Genomic DNA, 20,507 nt, shown 5'->3' with positions numbered 1-20,507 from the left:
AATGGGTCCGACAGCCCCAGGTGTCTCGGAACCCCATGATCTCACCCGGGACCACGGACTGTAAAGCCTGCTCAAGTAAAAACATGACAATCAAAAAGATTGAAGCTGTGAGGGGAGAAGTTTGTCTTCCTGTATTTTGTTTTTCCTTCCTTGGCAGCCGTGACATGCAGACGGGCAGCTGAAGCCCCGGTGGCTTTTAAGTCTGGCTCTCGACTCCAAAAAAACATCCTGGTCGGTTTACCAAAACACTGTTCCCTGCAGGGCATGTGTGTGTGTGTGTGTGTGTGTGTGTGTGTGTGTGTCTTGCCCCTGTCTGAAGAGGCTTGAGACTCAGCACTTGAACCTTCTTCTTTCAGTATCATATACAAGCTTCTTACAGTTGCACACGGCTTGAATCTTTTTGTGAATAAACAAAAAGGGTTCAGCGTAAATCTCATCGGTCTCCATGTTGATCTCCATCAAAATCCGCCGCAGACTCCTCGCGGGCCAAAACGCATCGCACAGCGATGACAAACCATTGCTTTAATATCCTCACCGCTGAGCATAAACACGACACCTCTGCTACTGATCTACATTGACGTTTTAGTCATTTAGCTAACGCTTTCACCCGCAGCGACGGCACAATAACTGCAGAAAACCAATACCCCGATATCACAACAACCAAGAGTGAGGAGTGTAATAATCCGAGCCGCTGTGCGCCGACAGTCCTGCTGCAACCACGGACTGATCACGGTGGAAAAAAACACACGACATCAAATAAAAAAATAAAGAGACTTACCGTGCAAAGCTTTCATTATTGTTTTTTTGAAAATTTAATAAATAAAGGATCATGAATGCGATTCAAAAGGGTGAAGGACTGCAGGGAATTTGGTGAAAAAGATGGATTTTAAAATATGATATGAATTTATTTAATCCTTGTGGGAGACTTAAATTGCAAAAGGATCTAAGCATTCAATGAAGTGGGAGAAAACTATGATTAAAGTAGGCAATATTCATTAAAGAATATATATACGTAGTAAATAAAAGCAATACATTGGAAAAGGAAGCAATGACTTTGTGTAAAAGAATGGTTATGATTATTTAAATGTTTTAGATACTCAAAAATAATCATTTAAAAAATTAAAAAACATTGTTTTATTACAAGGTGAAGTTTTTAAATAAGTAGGTACATTAAAAGAGCGTCACTAATTAGCCATGTGTCCGTTACATCAAGTCCTTTTATCTAAACAACAGAGCAATTCATTTTTGTCTGATCTGCCACTTTAAAGGTTAAGATTTGGACGGTAAAATTGCTGTGAAAAGATAAGATCCACAGTCAGCATTGTCATAGTTGGGCAAAATGTGATGCAACAATCTCTGCAATAATCCCAAATTGACCCAGAATATGAAGCATAATGGAATTAAACTGCTAAATGTTTTACCAGCTTAGTGGCGCATGTAACAGAATTTTGCACTCAGTAATTGGATGTTTCCTGCCGAAACACTTGTCCTTACTTTTAATCATATAAATACACATTTTATAAATCTGTTTTCATCATTTACACTTACGATTCAATCAGGAGACTTTTAATCCCACCCAAGCCTTGGAACTGCCACTAACATCCCATCGGCAATGCAGAAAATGCTACTTTTGGTGCCTTGAATAACCAAAGGAAGCTTTAAGGAACTTATTGTGGGCACAGACACGGCACCCTGACACCTTTTAGAAGGTCATTCTGTTAGAATTCATGGCAGCCTATCTGCCCTTCCTGCAGATTGTGGCTATTAGTAATCATCTGACATGCTGTTGTATAGAACACACCAGGTTTACCTTCGGCATGTACACACATTCAGTGCAGCAGCTGAGAAACAGGACAACGAGAATATCGAGTGCGTACGAAAAGGCTACAACAGAAAGGACCGAATCTCTCTTCTACAAAAAAGGAAGAAGGAAGTCACACACGGTAAAAAAAAAGGAGAGAGTTGTAGAGTGAAAAGGGACGAGGAGTCTACCATCCACCGGTGGCCTGGTACCAAAGCGGGCCCGAGCTTCATCTCCGGCGTCTGTCTCCGTGGAGACGGCTGATCAAATCAGCAGCGGCCCTGAGGAACCCGAACCTTCAACGGGGAAAGCGACGGCGGAGGAGGAACAAGAGACACACCCCCCCCCCCAAACAAATCTGAGCATCTCTTCTCCTGTTCCCTTTTGCTGTCAGGCAGGGATGACAGGGGGGTGTAGTGAATGGGGTTGAAACAGCATGACAGCGAGCAGCCGTTCATCCTTCTCTCAGAGAGACGTACGGCGTTTTTTAGCGACTAGACTGCAGATGAAGCGAAAGTCGAGGCGGAGGAGCCGACTGGTGTGCAGCAGCTGTGTGAGGGTCTTTATTTAGAATGCACAGTCTGTCTGGGAACACAATCCCAGTCAGGACTCGACAGTATTAGCCCCTAGTGTGAAAGGCTCGGGCAACAATGCACTTTACATGGAGGAGGTGACGCTGCAGGAACGCACAGAGGTTGTGGGTGTGCAGCGCTGTGCCGTCTCAGGGATGTTACACACTGTCACCTGGATGACACGTCCGGTTAAGTGGCTTATAACTTCAGGAACCTCACGAGGCAATTTTGTCACCGCACAGCAGCCCCCCCCCTCCGAAACAACCTACTGCGGGGAAATAAGGAGAAAAGAAAACCTTCAATGCGCACAGAATGGATTGCACCGTTTGGAAATTTAAAATGTCAACTGTCAAATTTCCCAGTGTTCAATTTGATTGCGGTGGAATAGGGTTACAGTTCAGCAGGCAACGTCTGATGGGATGTATTCATCATTATTGGGTAATTGCAAGGAGCTCAGGTGTGCAGAGTGAGGGAGAGAGAGAGAGAGAGAGGGGGGGGGGGCGGGGGGGCGCGTGAGATGGAGGAGGCAAAAAAAGAGCCACCCACAAAAAAAACAACATTGGAGGGTGAAGTATGCTGCGGTGGAATTATTCACGAATGTGTGACGATGTGACATTAGGAGAAGTAGGCTGTACGATTAAAGCCCCCACATCGGCAGAGTGCTAAACATGCAGTCGCTCCCTGACGTGTGTCGTCACGGCGATAGATGGAGGTCGGGCACGACTCGGTCCCTGATGCAGAAAGAAGTGAATTCATTCAACTCCTCTCAAGTGTTTTTTATCTCAAACATGTGGCATTTAACTACAAATCAAGGCATCTACGTAGAGAAGTTGTACTGGGGGCCATAAGGTATGTGTGATTAATAAGCTTAAAACGTATTAAATAAACAATGACCAATCTTCTTGAAAACGCATTTAAGATTTATGTCAAATCAACATGTGCAATCCTGATTGCTGTGTGAAATGTATTCTGAAGTTGTCCAACGATAAATGTCCATTTGAACCATCAACATCAAGTATACCTTTTAAAACAAAGCGGTAAGCAAAGAGCGGCCTTCCTTAATAGAATGCATCTCTAACTAGCATCTCTCAAGAACCTTTTCATCGATCTGCTTTACACTTGGACCAGAAGTAGTGTGGGGACCAGTGAGACGGGCAGTCTCTAAGTCAACTTGGACGCATGCCGCGTTCAATTGAATGCGTTTTGAGTAAACGCGCGTGCAGCGGAGACCTGAGAGTCATCCGCAGAACTTTGCAAGCTACTCAAGCCTCACAACTGTGCTTAGTGCGCTCAAGCTACATTAGCTGGCTCGTGGTTTCCAGAGGATACACCCTGCTGACTTATCTTATCATGACGCTAACAGTTTTTGATTTGGGATCGCCGATAAATTTCTTCACAGGTAGGATGAATCTAGAGGCAGGAGCAGCAGTTTACTTGTTTGGTGAAATTGACAATTTCCCAGGCGATGTATTCAATTAACTTTATCAAACAAATATGTAGGCAGGTATATAGAGTGCTTATCTTTGGGGCTTGAGTCTAACTCTAATGAGGTGACTGAGTGCACAAATAAAAGGAGAGAAAACTCAATTCTCACAAAACACCAGAGGAATGAGCACTCATTGCAGCGAATGGAGCCGATTAATTAAAAGAACAAAAGGAAATCTAGTTCAGTGCAGGTTTGTTCTGAGAAAGTTTAAATTTCTACAACTGAACTGGTTGTTGATGGGTTTTTTTTTACAGCTTGACTTCCTCTTAAAAAAAAAAAAAGTATGTCCCTTTTTTCATACCCCAGTGATCGGCGCGTATTTACAAATGGTGTGGCCACTGCACTGCTAAAAACCAACCCCAACGCGCCACATTATCAGGTAATTCACAGTTAACCGCCGTGTAACCGTGTTCGGCCCCGTTGGGGGTCATCAGCCCCCACACGAGATGTTGTGTGGCGAAACCGAGGGCGTGACCCATCCGCAGGGCCGACCAGGGAGAGGGAGAAGGGGGGGGTGAGGGGGGGGGGTCTACGGGGCGGGCGGGCGGTCATTTTGACACCCGTCTAACCGCACGAGGCCCTCCGAGGTCTGACAGCAGAGGTGCCGCACGCCGCATGAAAAAGTCACGGCCTCACACAGAGAAGATGGACTGCAGGTGATGCAGCTGCTATTTTTAACCCGAGGCCCCCCCGCCCCCCCTCTCCAGAACCGAGTGCACAGTTTGAATTGTTGTTCCCACATCTCTCTCTCTCTCTCTCTCTCCCCTCCTTCTCCCCCCTCCTGCCTGCAGAAGTCTCCTTCCCATGCAGAGCTGTGTTCCAAAATGAGTCATTCCCCGCTTGAAAAGAAGTGACATCTTCTCGCCGCAGCGCATTTTCGGAAGCACTGAATCATTTTTTCTTTATTTTCCGTGATAGGTTCTGAAACGATGAAACAACGTGTTCTTTCTACTCTAAAATGAATTTGCATCAGCGTGCAAAAAAAGAAAAAAAGGGGGCTTTTCATATCGTTCCTTAAAGCTGCTTGTGAACTCCTGTCCCGTACTGTACACTGTGCGTGATGATTTGATATGCAGGAAAGAGAAAACTCTTGACGACCCCACCGGGCTCCTGCGAGCGCCTCTCGTCTCGCCGTAATGAACGTTTGCAGGCCGGCGTTTAGACACTGTGATTGTTAAACCGTGTGGCGTATTCGTGCGGGAAAATCACGAGAGTGCTTTTGCTCCAACGAGCGAGACGTTGGCCACGTGGGTTTCCGGCGGGCTGAGTGAAGCGTGGGCGCGTTTCTGACGGGCTGCAAGAGAGGAGCAGGCGAACGGGTGGAGAATATAAAGAAGCTCCCGGGTTCCATGAGAATATAGACTCAAAGGAAATTCACCCGGCACAGGTAGTATTTTGCAGTCTGAAAGGGGTCCAAAGTCTTCTGGAGCTGTGGAAGAATCTTTGTCAACTCATCTCGCGCTTGGAGACGACAGGAAGCCTCTTTGGCAAACAAAAACAGAGGCTATCAAGCTGTAGCCTTTGACTACAATTTATTCGGTGTTGTTTTTTATTTTTAATATTTCGTTTTGACTTGCTTTAGCATTTGATGTGCTTGAAAGCTGCAACAAAATCTTATTTGTTTAAAAATGCACAATAACCAAGTTATGCGTTCAACTCTTTGACAGTTACATGCAAAAAGGCATTAACCATTGATTGGCTACTAATTTCCCAAATGGTATTCATAATTGATTCATTAAACAGGTCAATAGGGAGCGAGGCTGACAGAACAATCACCGTGAGACACACACACACACACACACAGTGACATGCATGCGTGCTCAGAGGGAGTCTGCATGGACCAGGAGGCTCTAGCACGCTAAACAGCATGCACACATGCATCTTTTACTCATCAGGCGTCTGTCTAAAGAGAGCGCACACACTCACACACGTACGATACATGTATAAAAGATGCCGAGGTTAAAGGGCGTGTGGGGCTTCCTCCCCTTTGTCAACAGGATGAGAGGCAGGGAGGTGCAGGCCGGGCTCCGGGACTTCCTCCAGAGCACAGAACAGCACATAAATAGATCTACATGGCTCACATATACGACCTCGACAGTGGGGGGCGAATAAGAACGTTAACAAAGCCTCTTGGCTCGGCTTAATCCACTGATGGGGGGGTATTTTTGCATTATGGATTTGATGCTGTGCCTGTAGCTTCCTGTCTGAAGATGTAATTCTGTAATTCTCCTCATTTTAAATCTCGCTTTCTTTGTTGGTTTGCATTTGAGTGAAGGATACGCGTGCCCTCATTGACCCCCCTCCCCCCCCCCCCCCCCCCCTCCTCTCTGTGGTCCCTGCAGGGTGGAAAGGAGCCAGTGTGTCGGCCCATCGTACAAGCTGCAGCTGGAAGAGTGTCTGTCCGCCGAGCAGGTGCCCACCCCCGAGCTCATCCAGGGCTACGTCAAGAAGGTAGGCGGGGGTTCTGTCAGCCTGTGCCTAGCTGCACGGAAGCAAGGAAGGAAGTAAGGAAGGGAGGAAGGGAGGGAGCGAGAGATATTTGGGTTTCCTCACCGCAGAGGAATTGTTGTGACTTTTATTCCCAGAAATTTCTTCCAGCCAACTGAAGGCTGGATGAAATTTCTGCCTTCAAATACTGAGTCGGGGATCCGAAGCAGAAAAATGAACCCGGTCTGCAGCCAAAAGTCAAACCAACTTCGACCCTGCACGTGTCTGCCGCCTGAGCGCCATGTCGACGCGTTCGCCGATGTACTGAAGACTCAACCAGACTCAACGGCGCGCTGTCAGGCAGGAGGCTTTTAACTGCAGCCTGTCACAAAATGCTCGGAGGCATGTGCCAGTGAATTACACGACGTTAGAGGAGCAACCATACAACCGTTTTGGTTTTTCTCCTTTTTTTCTGCGTAATTGCTGCTTTGAAAGATAAAAAAAGAAAAAACACGCGGGTGGCGGCGACACGCGTGTGTTTCGGGAGTTGTCAGGTATGAATTAGTGGAAACTTTACTACTTTGATTGTTGTGCAACTCAATTAAATGATGAGCCATTTCGACAGGCGTCTGTAGCACGGTTGCCTAAAAACGTTGATAGATATTTTGTCCGTGCTGCAGTTTAACGCTCGTCAAATTCCAACAGCATGTAAGTAAAATACTAAAAGCTGTGTTTCCTTAATGCTTCAAGGCTAATGCTCATATGCACACCAGAAACGTTTTCAACCTCATCCTGTTCACCGATCTGATGATGAATCGTGAACGCGCCGCTTGTTTGAAATAGCACTTTAGATGATCTATACTGTATAAACATACATACATGTGAACACACCCTCCTCTGCTCCTAGCAGATGATGCCGCGTCATCGTGGTCCAACCCCCCCCCCCTCCCCCCTCCTCCCTCCTCTGCTTAGTCTGCGAGCGTCACGTCGGCCTTTGAAGCTTCGCTCCTGGACCTTCCTGTACATGTTGCCCTTCGATTAGTCATGCAACCGCAGTCCTGTAGGACCTCATTACCGTTGCTTATCATTTTAATCTTCTGAGCTGCCACGGGTCCGCTGGAGGAGAAGGCGGCCTTGCTAGAAATCTATTAAAAAAAGGGAAGTGGACATGGATGAACGGTGGAGTCCATTCCCTTCAGACTCTCTCGGGTTTCCGTCGGTTTCTCTCCCTCTTTGTCTCTCTTTTTTCCCCTCTGCTCTCATTTGCTTTCTCTTTCTCGCCGTCTTGATCTCCGTCGTCATCCCCTCGCCGCTGTCTCCGTCATCTCTCCGCTCAATCTCTCTGTCCGCGGGTTTTTTCATCTTGACCTTCAGACACCTGCTCCTGGTTCCACTTTAATAACTTACGGGGGAAATAGGAAATGTGGTCTCCAGTCAAAATTGAAATGAGTTTTTCCTCGGCAGGCTGTTGATATTCCGGTGGCAGAATACGGGAAGCTGCTTCTAGACTACTTCTCATCAACTTTGTGCTCGGCATCATTTCGGTTAATGAAGAGAAATGATGCAATGCAAAGGTTCCTTTGTGACCTCAAAATCTCATTTTCTTGACCTGGGGGAGTTCCATCTAAGACAGTGCTGTCTGTTCATTTAAATGAAGTTAAGAAGAATGATCACTTTGTATTTTTCCCCTCATTTGTTTTCTGTTTTAGTACCGTAGGTCCCAAAAGGGATCATCAGACATTTGAACGGCTGTGACAATTTTCTTCTCGTTCAGTTAACCGCACAGCCTCCAGTTCTCCCGTCGTGTCATTTAGCCAGCGGCTTTATGTTTATTTAAATTGTATTCAGTCCCGTCAAACAGTCTGATTTATTCTGGATTATCTTGTTCCATCCGACCTGGAGGAAAAAGCATCGGCTGTGTATGAAAAGTAAACGTACCGTGACGTCCTGGAAGCTACGAGACAAAAAGACACCCAAACTTCCGTGGCAACGTCCTGTCAATCAAACCAGCCCGCCCTAAAATATTCTCTGCTTTATGGACTATTTGACTCAAAATAGACAATGTTTATTAAAGTTACTTTACTTTGTATCGAGGAAGACTTGAAACTAGAGATTTAGACCATAAACTCAGTGAGTTGAGTGATTTTTAAGGCATTTCCTCATCAACTTCACTTAAACACGCACGCATCATTACAACAAATATCCACATTATGTCCTTTGAATTGTTTCAGAGGCTGATTATCAATTATCAAAATGATCGTCCATTCATTTTCTATTGGCCGGGCTAATCAATTAATATTCATCCAATTAGTTATTGTATAAATAAAAACCTTTTTATTCCTTTTAGTCAGTTATTTGACTTTAACTACCTTTTCTGTAATGTGTTCTCATTCAGGCACCCGTGTAGTTTTTTATGGTATTGAACTGTCGGCAAGACGTCTCTGGAGCAGCAAATCTAATCTCAACGGTTCCACTTTGTCAAACACAACATTTGATCAAATTAAAATGATAATGGTGCTAAAAATAAATGCAATCATTAAAGCACACAATTCAAATGTACTCAGTTCTCTCTTTCTCTCTCTGCATCAACATTTAACATTAAATGAGATTCAACGGTTCACTTTTATCTCAGCAATTCCATTTCAATATATCCGGGAGAAAATAATATGGACGGACCCAGAGAGCGTTCACAGATATTAAACAATACGGCTGGAAACAATGCGACTGTTTTCCAATTTAATTTCATAGTGAATAACCTGCGATTTGATTTGATTTCTATTCTCTCCTCACTGTGGCTCCAAATGGAGACGGGCTCTGCCTTTGCTGAGAGAGTGGGGGGGGGGGGCAGGCTTGATGGAGGGTTCCAGAAATGGAGAATGGCATCATTAACGTTCTCTGACAGTTAAAGTTTCCATTTCGCTCCGTGGCAGAATCCCAATATTGACATAAAATAAAGGACGGGGGAGCGCTGGATTCGTGATGCGGCCCGAGCCCGACCAGCTCCAATCTAATCAACCACTGAGTGATTGGACAAGCTGCCGGGACGAAGAAGGCGGAGTGGAGAACCAACTAGCAGATGCTGGGGACTCCATGCAGACTGTTGTGTGGGGAAAACAATTCAGTTTCAAGATAATTAATCTCAAAGTAACTCTGAAAGTTTGGTGTCAGTTTAGTTTTGGATCTCCTGGGAAATAATTTGTGTATGTTCTGCTTGATAGGTTGGTTTGATTTTGCCTCCCGAATAATGCCCATCACACCCATCACAGCATGTAGCATTTGTTTTGATTTTTTCATTGTTTTCCTCCCGACAGCAGATGCAGGATGCTGCTGACCAGGGGGTGATGTTCGTGGGGTTCGTCCAGGAACCATACGGGGCCCCGTGCACCAGGATCCGTCAGCCGGACACGCCCTCCCTTTCCCTGCACTCCAGCCCCAGCTCCGTGCTCGGCTCCCTGGGGAGCCGCAGCCCCTCCAGCCCGTCCAGCCCCGGAAACCACCACGCTCCTGCTCCCGCGGCTCGGGATGACGCGGCGGGCCGAGCCGGGAACGAGGAGGCCTCCCGCGAGGCCGGCGCCGGGGAGAAGAGTCAGGGCGGGAGTCCCGGGAAGCGTCCGGGGAGCGGAGGGGAGGGCAGTCAGGTGGCGGCCTCTCCCGTGGCGTCTCCAACGCCGGAAGGAGATCCGGAGCACGGCGGCGAGGAGGCGACGGAGGACGAGACGCCGAGCCGCGACAACGACAGAGACAGCGGCAGAGACGCCACGGAGAGGCCCAGATATCGCCCGCGGAGGGGCGACGGTGAGTGGTCATATGAGCCGTTGAATGAGGACACGTTGACCTTTGCCCCTTTACTGAAAAAATTCTGTAAACATTATTCCCAAAGCTACTTTCCTCAATGCTAAATACCTTTTTGCGTCGTTCTGGGGTGCAGATTCCAAGATGTTTGAATGACTACTGGGAGTAAATATGCCATCTTGTTATTTGGGTGAACAGAGCTTTTAAAAGGAAATAGCGCTAATTGGCCGGATGGGGACTCTACACGTAAATGTCAACATTTTACAAACTTAACAAAGCTTAAAAGCGACCCGCCGCACAGCCGCCCTCGTGATGTACACCAGCATCCGACAGAACTAAGTGAGAAATGGCAATTAAGATAATTAAAAAGGTCAACCGGAAGGCGCAGCGTCTCTCTGGAGGACGCCAGCGTGAACTGCTGGTCCCGGAGCAGCTGAGGCCTCCAGGGGTTAAATCCGACACTCGTAGCTTCTTGTCGCACAGTAAGTTATTCAAACCGGCAGCTTCAAACCCCGAGCCGATGTCGCTGTGGATATCTCTGCAAATGTGTGTTTTGGGTTTCGTACCTTTTGGCTGTTTAAGCGAGGAACAGCGCGGCGCCCCAGATCCCTCTTGAAACACTTGGCAGCCGTGGCGAGGTGTCATTTCTTGGTGTTGCCTCGATGTTACACAACAATGTGCTGCCTTGGGAAATAATCCTCTCCCCGCGCTGCACAAAGGGAATCGTCTGGCGGCATGTGGTGCATACAAATTCACGCTCGCGCTTAGCCTGACGGAGCCAAGCGCGTGAAATTCACCCACCAGGAAAGACGCGCCTTTCACGGCCTCTCGGTGTCTTTCCGGGACGCCGAGTTGTTGGCGACGGGGCCCCACCTCTTTCTCGCGCGGGAGCCGCCGTTAAAATTACAACAGACATTTATGATCGTCTTTATTTGAGCAGTTTTGTGTGGACAGATGGAGACACCCACCACTGTCACCGCCCCCCCCCCCCCCCGCCACCGAACCTATTTTTGTGTCGGCGCTATGTGCGAACTGCGCATTGGACACGCGTCCCGGTGGGAGTGTTAACGCCGGTGTGCTCGTGTAAATACCGCGTACTTGTGTGTAAAAGAGATTACGGTTTAAAGGCAGTGTGTTGCATAATTAATGCGCACACACTTTGTGCCTTTAGTTGTGCGTGTGTCAATATGTGTGTGTGTGTGTGTGTGTGTGTGTGTGTGCGGTGAAAACAAAACTGGCATCACAGCAGCGCACAGCCCACTGGTCCATCTGGGCCTCCCCACAGTGCATTTTGCTGTGAGATAATCCCCCACTGCCTCGTCCTCTTCTCAGCTCCCCCCCCACACTGAGTCCCTGCCTTAGCAGCCAGCAGGGGTGGCACGGCAGAGCGTGCCAAGCTCCCATGTCCCTGTCTCTACTAATGCCCGGTCTGACCGAGGAGGCCCGAGAGTCTCGGCCGCACCGCCGGCTTGTCCGCGCTGATCCTCGGCTCTGGAGGTGAACGTGGGAGTGTTGGCCGTGGAGTCTGTGGCTTTAAAACTGATCCCCCCCCCCCATCCCCGAGACCGGAGCTCCGGGTAGAAAAACGGAGCCCGTAAGTTTGGAGAATCAACCGGATTCTGATTTCAGGACACGCGGTGGGGGGGCGTAACACGGTAGCGACAGCTGTACAATTATGTTGGGAGAAGACAGACCTGCGTTTGCTTTCAGATGCAACTGATTTGCACGGGCGAAAAACCTTTTGTAGGGAATTAAACGCCACCTGGGTTGTTTTCTTTTCAAGAATACTGAGGGAACGTTTCAATTTTACAGCTATTCATCTTCTTCTTCAGTCTTATCTCTCTGCCCAAGATCCTCTTCCAAAAACACGAGCCACTATGCAGATCAGCAATTTATTTATTTAATTCACGTGTTTTGTGGGCAGAGCTGGGATAAGAAGTGTTTAACTGATTCCTCTGATGCATTTATTACATTTCTTGTCAGTTTGGGGGGGGCGCTTTCCGATAAGCCTTTGATCGACAAGCTTTCGGCATCCCGACGCGAATCGAGCTCCCGTTCTCTCGTTAGCCGGACTGCCAGAGTCCGGTTAGCTGCACCGACCTTTTTCCTGCCGATGTCATTAATTCGCTCGATTAGGCACAAAAGGATTCTTTGAGTCATAAGCTCCGGTCTGTCCGCGCATGTAGCCGCTGAAGCTCTAAATACCCCCGCATCAGGGCATTGGGTGAGATTTCACTGCCCTGTAGCACGCTAATGAGCATAATCATTCTATAAAAACAGCAATAAAGTTATTGATCGGAACAAAAAGCACCCGGACGCTGCACCGCTTCATCCTCTCCGTCGCATCTCGGCTCCGTCTATTATTTATAGATAAATGCATGTAATACTGTTTGCTCGTGTCATTTAAAGGCCGAGGTGGAAGAAGGAGACGCGGGGAGCGCTGAGCCCGGCAACACACTCGTTTTAGAGATTTATGTCGGCCGCTAATGGAGTTTGTAAAGATCAAAGTACCTTAACCTCGTGCTCTCACAGTGAAGTATCTGTTCTTTTCACAGGAATTAAGAGATGTCGCTGTAGCTGGAGGTTCACTGGTTTGAGTCATGGCTGGTAAAATCCCACGGCTGACTGTTATTCACATCGTCTGTCACTAAAAGGCTTCCAAGACACTTTTAGGAATCCTCAGGCATCGTTTTGTTCAATGAATTTATGCCAAAATAGCAAACATTAATATAGACATTTAATACATTGCAGCAAATCAAAACCATTAAATCCTTTAGATGCAGGTTGAACTTGCCAAGATCAGCCACATTAACATTTGCATTGCAGCTGCAGCTGGAAAATAGAAACATTGGCTTTTTTTCTACATTTTGCATCAATGCATCTCAAGAGCGTCGTGATTCTAGAGATTGTAGCTGAAGATGAATCGTGATTCAGCTGACAGAATGGCAGTTGATTCAGACTCCATTTTGAATTATTATTATTATTATTAAACTGGAGTCCACAGTCGGCCTACGTATAGATATGAGATATTTCCCATATATTTTGGTACAAACCCCCCTGCTGAAGTTCTCTCGCCTGTGAACACAGCAGGGAAGTTAGGGATGTTTACGGACCCGAAGAGTATTTCAATGAGTACATCCGGTTTACTAAATTAGGTGCCCACCCCTCCATCTGAATCGCAGTCCCCCCGGTGACACAATCAATGCTTCTTTAGAGCGTAATGGAACGTAATGAATGGAAAACTCTCTCGCTACGAGAAAGAAAACATCTAATAACGTTGGAGAACCGTAGTCTGAGCAGCATGTTTCTGGCCGGTGGCTGTTATTTCGTGTCGGGCTGTTGTAAATGGTCAGTCCCTTCAGTAGCGAAGGACTGTTCTGTTTCCAATGTGGCTCAGTGCGGCTTCCTGTCTAATTGCAAACACAATCGCAGAGAAATAAGAGCCGTGACCCAATTTGTGACCCAATTTTTAAAAAAGCAGTTTTCTCCCTGACTCAGCACTCTGCACGTGGACCAGAGAGCGGCTCCTGTGAGGCAGAGCTCCACCGAACCGCTCGCACCCACCCAACCGCTCGCACCCACCCAACCGCTCGCACCCACCCAACCGCTCGCACCCACCGAGCCGCTCGCACCCACCGAACCGCCGCTCACACCCACCGAACCGCTCGCACCCACCGAACCGCTCGCACCCACCGAACCGCCGCTCACATCGACCGAACCGCTCGCATCCACCGAACCGCTCGCACCCACTGAACCGCTCGCATCCACCGGACCGGTCGCCCCCACAGAACCGCTCGCATCCACCGAACCGCCGCTCGCATCCACCGAACCGCCGCTTGCATCCACCCAACCGCTCGCATCCACCCAACCGCTCGTATCCACCGAACCTCTCGCACCCACCGAACCGCTCGCATCCACTGAACCGCCGCTCGCATCCACCGAACCGCCGCTCACATCCATCGAACCGCTCGCATCCACCGAACCTCTCGCACCCACCGAACCGCTCGCATCCACTGAACCGCCGCTCGCATCCACCGAACCGCCGCTCACATCCATCGAACCGCTCGCATCCACTGAACCGCCGCTCGCATCCACCGAACCGCCGCTCACATCCACCGAACCGCCGCTCACATCCACCGAACCGCTCGCATCCACCGAACCGCCGCTCGCATCCACCGAACCGCCGCTCGCATCCACCGAACCGTCGCTCGCATCCACCGAACCGCCGCTCGCATCCACCGAACCGTCGCTCGCATCCACCGAACCGTCGCTCGCATCCACCGAACCGCCGCTCGCATCCACCGAACCGCCGCTCGCACCCACCGAACCGCTCGTATCCACCGAACCGCTCGCACCCACCGAAGCGCTTGCATCCGCCGAACCGCTCGCATCCGCCGAACCGCTCGCACCCACCGAACCGCCGCTCACATCCACCGAACCGCTCGCACCCACAGAACCGCTCGCATCCACTGAACCGCCGCTCGCATCCACCGAACCGCTCGCATCCACCCAACCGCTCGTATCCACCGAACCTCTCGCACCCACCGAACCGCTCGCACCCACTGAACCGCTCGCATCCACCGAACCGGTCGCACCCACAGAACCGCTCGCATCCACTGAACCACCGCTCGCATCCACCGAACCGCCGCTCACATCCACCGAAACGCCGCTCACATCCACCGAACCGCCGCTCACATCCACCGAACCGCCGCTCACATCCACCGAACCGCCGCTCGCATCCACCGAACCGCCGAACCGCCGCTTGCATCCACGGAACCGCCGCTCGCATCCACCGAACCGTCGCTCGCATCCACCGAACCGCCGTTCACATCCACCGAACCGCCGCTCGCACCCACCGAACTGCTCGCACCCTCCGAACCGACAGCGCGTCGCTCCGGCAGGTCGGACGCGTGTCATCCAAGATTTCATTTGCCATATTGTCCCCGTCGTAACGCGGGGCAACACAGGGGAGGGAGGGTCGACGGGGAGACGGTCAACGTTCCGCCGTGATTAAACTTTTCAGTGAGTGACAAATGGCTAAAAAGATTTAGGGAATTTGGTGGCCAGCTGTCAGATCAGTCAGACGCGCCAGACAAAGAAACGGTTATAAATGATTCATACTTCCTGGGTGTCGGCGCCATGACTCCCCCAGCCACCCCCCCTCCCATGTCAAAGTGTGTGTCAGTGTGTGTGTGTGTGTGTGTGTGTGTGTGGGTGGCAGTTCCGCACATTCTGCTCATCCATCTGGTTCACTTGTGAATTGACAGTCGGACATTTGCATTCAAAAGAAAGGGGGGAAAATGTGACCAAACTCTATTTGAATTGAGCCGAGCCGCGCTCTCATCTCAACAATTGTGTTTTCCCCAAATAGCCAATATTTCACTCCCTCGCATCACAACAAATAAAAGTCTCTCCATATTGATTTAGTATGATATGAGCGAGGAGCAGCGACATACGAACTATGTGCATATTTCCAAGACTGTTTATACCTCCTGAGGCCCGCTGGACTAATATGTGTATATATATATATATATATATATATATATATATATATATATATATATATATGTATATACACTGTAGATATATATACACAGTATATTATATTTCATGTAAACAACAGCTAGTTGGAGAGCTTTTAGTTCATATTATAACCTTGAATAATGCACTAACTCAATGAAATGGTCCCTTTTAAAGTTGTCTCAGTAAAAAATCACTTCTGGAAAACATTAAACGAAAACTTGTTGCACGAACGTAATCAAATTGCCTTTGATTCACTTCACATTTGTTATTAAGGCAGCAGCCTTGAAAAGTTTTTTCAGCGTATTGATGAGTCCAGCTTGGGGCAATGCAATTTTTTTTTTTTTTTGGCCTATTCCAGATGGAGTTTTTGCTCATGATATAATAGTGATGCTGAGGTTTGTATTAAAGTATCTTGCACGGCCTTTGAAAAAAAGATTCTGGTTGCAGCTTTAAATCCTTGATATGATACAAAAAGTCCTTTAACCAAAGAACACAAGCTTCGCCAGCGCCGCCTAATTTCTTGAGCTATGCTTTAGTGTCCGTTTCCAAGACTAGAAGCAGTGGCACGTTTTTAACAGAACAAGTCATTATTTTCTGTTGACGGTCCGACGCGGTGGCCAAGCCTTTTCTTAGCCAAGAAGGAGTCCTTCCAATGGGTCCTTGCCACATTGCTCCCGTTGGGTTTGTGTGGTCAGGGACAGTCACAGGAAAGTCTTCCAAAATAACAAAGTAGGAGTAAAGAAATGGTTCGTGACTAATTACTGAAGATAGTCTTTAGCGTTGCAACTAAAGTTGTGCATCTCAAACCGAAGCCCCGCTGTCTGTGCGCCAACCGTTTATCGGGTAATTTCCTAAAACCTCAGACGGCCGAGGAGCAAAAATGCTCCTTCGGGCGGTGCCAAAATGCACTTTGGAGCGCGGCCAATGAACAGCAGTAGTTTAATGATCAGCAGCACGACGCCGCGGGACTTCCACGGAGGCTACATCTGTACGGCCATGACCCCTGAGGAGTTTAAGGCGTTTGTTTTCCCCACAGGCGCGGAGCTGCTGGCTTTGTACAACCACCCGCCGGTGCGAGAGGGACAGATGAAGTACTACACCGTCAAGGTGCCGCTGCGGGTTCAGAACTGCGACGAGGGGGTCAAAGGAGTGGAGGCCAACTGGCTGGATCACATGACCCAGCACTTCAACAGCGGAGCCTCGCTGGTCGACGGGTACTTCCACCTGGGCAACGGGAACGGTGAGCCAAACAGATCAGATGAAATGTCTGCATTTTACTCCTCACACGTGACGCTGTCGGGTCACACCTCCAAAAACAGGAGGTGCGAGTTCAAGAGAAGCCGTTACTTTTGGTCCTGGCTTCGCACATTCTGATGAGTCGTTCCTCTCCGGGTTTTCTCAAAGCTACGACCGTTACTGTTAACAAAACCTCCAAAGGTCTGCAGGTGCAAGTTAAATGTGAGTTTAACCTTTGGCGTCAAACTCCAGCAGGAGAATATCCACAGCCAACAATAATCCTTCTGCCAATATTTAGTCTAATGTGTGATCAGGACATCGGCATTTTTCTGATAAGGTTTCATTGAAAAACACTCAATGCGCGTTTAAATTGACATAAGAACAAATTATTCCCTCAGGTTTTCATGATGACGCATTAAGGCTATTACATCATTAAAAACCACTACTCATAAAATCAACATGAAACCCTGGAAGAAAACTCCCAGCAGCAGGAAATGTAAACATTGCACTTTGCTGTTGCTCGGTGTGTTTCAGGCGTAAGAGCGAACCGAGGTTGCCTCCGATATACTTGAGAAAGTCTTTCTCGGCGCGCAGGCTCAAAGGCTGTGACACTTTCTTTGCCGGCTTAATGTGATCTTTGATATCTGCATTTCCACTGTGCGAAACCAAAGGTCTGCTCCTGCAGCGCGTCGAGCGTCTCTGCCCACTGGAGGTTTTGAGTTGAGACACTCCGATGGTTTCTAACAAATGACGAAGGGACGGAGTTCGCATCCACCAGTGGAAGACGGCGCTTTCTAGCATCCTCTTTTGAACCATTTGCCGTCTGGGTCTTCCTCCTCCATCACACCCCGGCGGCTCTGCGCTCCACTGTGTCACTGGAGAAATCAGCCAGCCAGAGTAAATAAGAGTCATAATTCATTAATCTGGAAAAGTGAACGCCTCAGCAACTCTGAAACATAGATAATTAACCTGATAACAAATTAGTGCCTCCATGCATATTTCATGTCCTGCGAATGGAGTAATGAAGTGTGTTATTATGATTCCTTTTTTTTTTTTATGCTCTCTGCTTATTAGGGTCCTCTAACATATTTTCGCATTTTGCACTGATAAGATACGCATCTTTTGTGAAATTACTGGGTAGGGTTTGAAAGCACATTCTGAGACCGCCTTTCGCCGACTGACAGGAGCGAACTCAGCCCCAAAAAGTTCGGCCTCAGCCACTTTAGAAGAACAGACAAACGTCGCCGGAGGTGAGCGCCGCACTTTGAGGATTCTGGTCCCTTGAGAGCAGCTCGCGGTACGACATCAAAAGCGCCCCCCCCCCCCCGTTTGTTGTTGGCAGCTAATTGCATGAAAGAGCCGCGCCGCTCGGCTTCAGGAGCAGAATCCCTCCCTGCCGCTTCCACATTTAGCGACCGCGTTCCTGAATCCGCGACGAGACGGCGCGGGAGACCGTCTCAACCCGCCCATGAACACTTCAAGGACGCGCGTGTGACAGCGAAGGCAGCACTCCAAAGGACGCGAACCGACATGCGGAGACGCTCGCTGTCGGGCGGGCTGATCGCAGCGACAGTGACGGCCTTGTTTTTGAGACGCCGCGTGCTTCGGCTTTCATGTGCTGACAGACGCACACGCAGCCTAATGAGGGCAATGGTGTGTTTTGTTTTTTCAAAGGCCGACCTTCCTGGGGCCTTTTTTTTTCCCGCTCTTATCCTGTTGGACTAATATTGATTTTACACTATTGCTTCAAAAGAGAGATGTGTGGCAGAGCTCGCCTGATTCATATCATGGACGCCAGTGACTTGTAGGTTGCTGAACGCCAGTTTGGTCCACACTGAAATATGTGATGGGGAACAACAGCGGTGGGAGCCATCGACATTGAGTTTGGTGCAGATATTAATGGTGCCAAGAAGGTGACTCTTAATCACGTTGTTCATCCCCAGAGATTTCCCGGTGCAAAACCCAGAGGTTGACATTTGCGTTTTTGATTGAAATTTCTCCACATCTGTTGAAAGGACGAAATCCATGTTGAACTCGAGAGGAATTGTAATTTCCGCGGTAATCCCTCCCCTTTGATCTCGTCCCACTATCAGATGAACAAGGTAAAATGATCTGCAAAACGACGCTCCCAAGAGCTGCAGTTGAACGCTACTTGGAACATGCTAACGTGCTACGCTAGGATGCATGTTAGCTCAAACAGCTGCTAGCACTGCGGTAGATTCTTATTACTGTTTGGGGCACTTCGATACGTGTTGTTCTGAAGTTCCTTTGGCCAGGACAAAGTGCTCAATAGCCTGAAGGACGAGAGCGATCAGAGAAATGCTGAACCAGAGCCAAATTCCTCATCGACCACGACTCATCCACCCAAATATTATACATATATCTTTCATTGAAGACACTGTTTTACTGAATGTCAACTCAAACCATTAAAAGTAAACCATAAATTAACATAAATACATTATTGCAAAGCAAAGGCCATTACTCAGTAACTGATTGGAATAAATGACCCAAGCAGCTCTGTGCTTCTGATGCCTAAATTCCAAAGAGTAACATGATTTATAGTCATTTTGAAAGCACGTAATGAGCTGTACACTTTAATCATGGAGGAGGGGGGGGAGAAAGGACAAGGTGAATGAATTGACAATATTAAATATTTATAAATCATACAAAGTGTGACGCTCAAATAACATTTACTCTCGCTTTATTTGGAAAACCTTCTTAACCTAAAGTATTTTAGTTTAGCTTTAGTTGCAAACTAAGCCCGGAGTTGCCGTTGCTGCCGAGCGGGTTACTTATGTGGGTCATATAGAGGCATCCGTATTAAACTCATTGCCATTCAAAAGTTCCTCACAAGTAAGAAATGACGTTCCTCTGAAAAGTTTCTTGTTGTCGTTGTTGACCCAGAGCTCATAGAGGACCTGCCCTTTGTTCCTGCAGTCGGTCTCTTTTTTTTTAATCTAAAAACTGTGCTTCTTTTCTATATTCTCTGTCAATCTGCTGTGCTGCGGTCCAGAGGGATGCACATTTACACAGGAAAAAACGCACCGTGTTGGTCCCTGCGCGCCTTCCAAAGATGTGTTTCCATGGTGAAGCTGGATAAGAAAGCATTTGAGTGGCTTTGTTTCACGTGTGTACTTGTGTGTGGGTCGCTCACAGGGTGTGAGTCCTGTCTGCTGTGACAGGATTGTGTGCAGTGAGAGGAGACCTCGCCCGAGCCTCAGGGTGGGATATTACAGCAATATTGGATTTGCAAATGTCATAAGACACGTATTAAAGATGCACACAAACTGGGGCACTGCCTGCAGACCCACGTAGGCAGCGAGCCCCCCGTGCACCCACAATATGCCACAAGAGACACCCACCAGGAGAAAGAGAGAGAGAGCAACAGCGATACACAGAATATAAATACAAAATAAATAACCAGTAAACCATGTGCAACGTTTCTCTACAGTACAAAAGTTGACCGCAGGAGAAATTACAACTGCATTGTTAGTGCATCTGTGCGTACGCAGACAGTGCTCATGAACTAGAACTCCGACCGAGCAGGTTGGTGTATTTGGCCGCGTGATGAAACGGCAGATGCACTCAGGTGGTTAAAGTTAAAACTCGCAAGCTGGGAACGTTTTGTTCAGAGTAAGAACGAAAGCCAAATCGGCTGCAGGGAATCGTT

The 20,507-nt window shown here is 48.3% G+C and overlaps 2 protein-coding genes across 3 annotated transcripts in view; both read left to right on the top strand.

The window, feature by feature from the left end:
* Window positions 1-20,507, top strand: part of rftn1b (raftlin, lipid raft linker 1b) — a 76,565-nt gene that overhangs the window by 37,042 nt on the left and 19,016 nt on the right. The window contains exons 4-6 of one of the 2 annotated variants that reach the window (XM_040165422.2): window positions 6,202-6,310; window positions 9,598-10,081; window positions 16,638-16,841. In XM_040165422.2, the coding sequence (XP_040021356.2) occupies window positions 6,202-6,310; window positions 9,598-10,081; window positions 16,638-16,841 (797 nt within the window). The remainder of the gene's footprint in view (window positions 1-6,201; window positions 6,311-9,597; window positions 10,082-16,637; window positions 16,842-20,507) is intronic. The other variant, XM_040165424.2, reaches the window with a different exon arrangement.
* LOC144389509 (uncharacterized) lies at window positions 13,572-15,244 on the top strand (the record flags this gene model as incomplete). The annotated part of the gene is made up of 1 exon (XM_078094596.1): window positions 13,572-15,244. A coding segment is annotated over one exon (1,521 nt), but the record flags the coding sequence as incomplete, so codon positions are not given.

This window comes from Gasterosteus aculeatus, chromosome 20 (genome assembly GCF_964276395.1).
Source record: "Gasterosteus aculeatus chromosome 20, fGasAcu3.hap1.1, whole genome shotgun sequence".
NCBI lineage: Eukaryota > Metazoa > Chordata > Actinopteri > Perciformes > Gasterosteidae > Gasterosteus > Gasterosteus aculeatus.
This window is presented reverse-complemented; position numbering and strand designations above follow the sequence as displayed.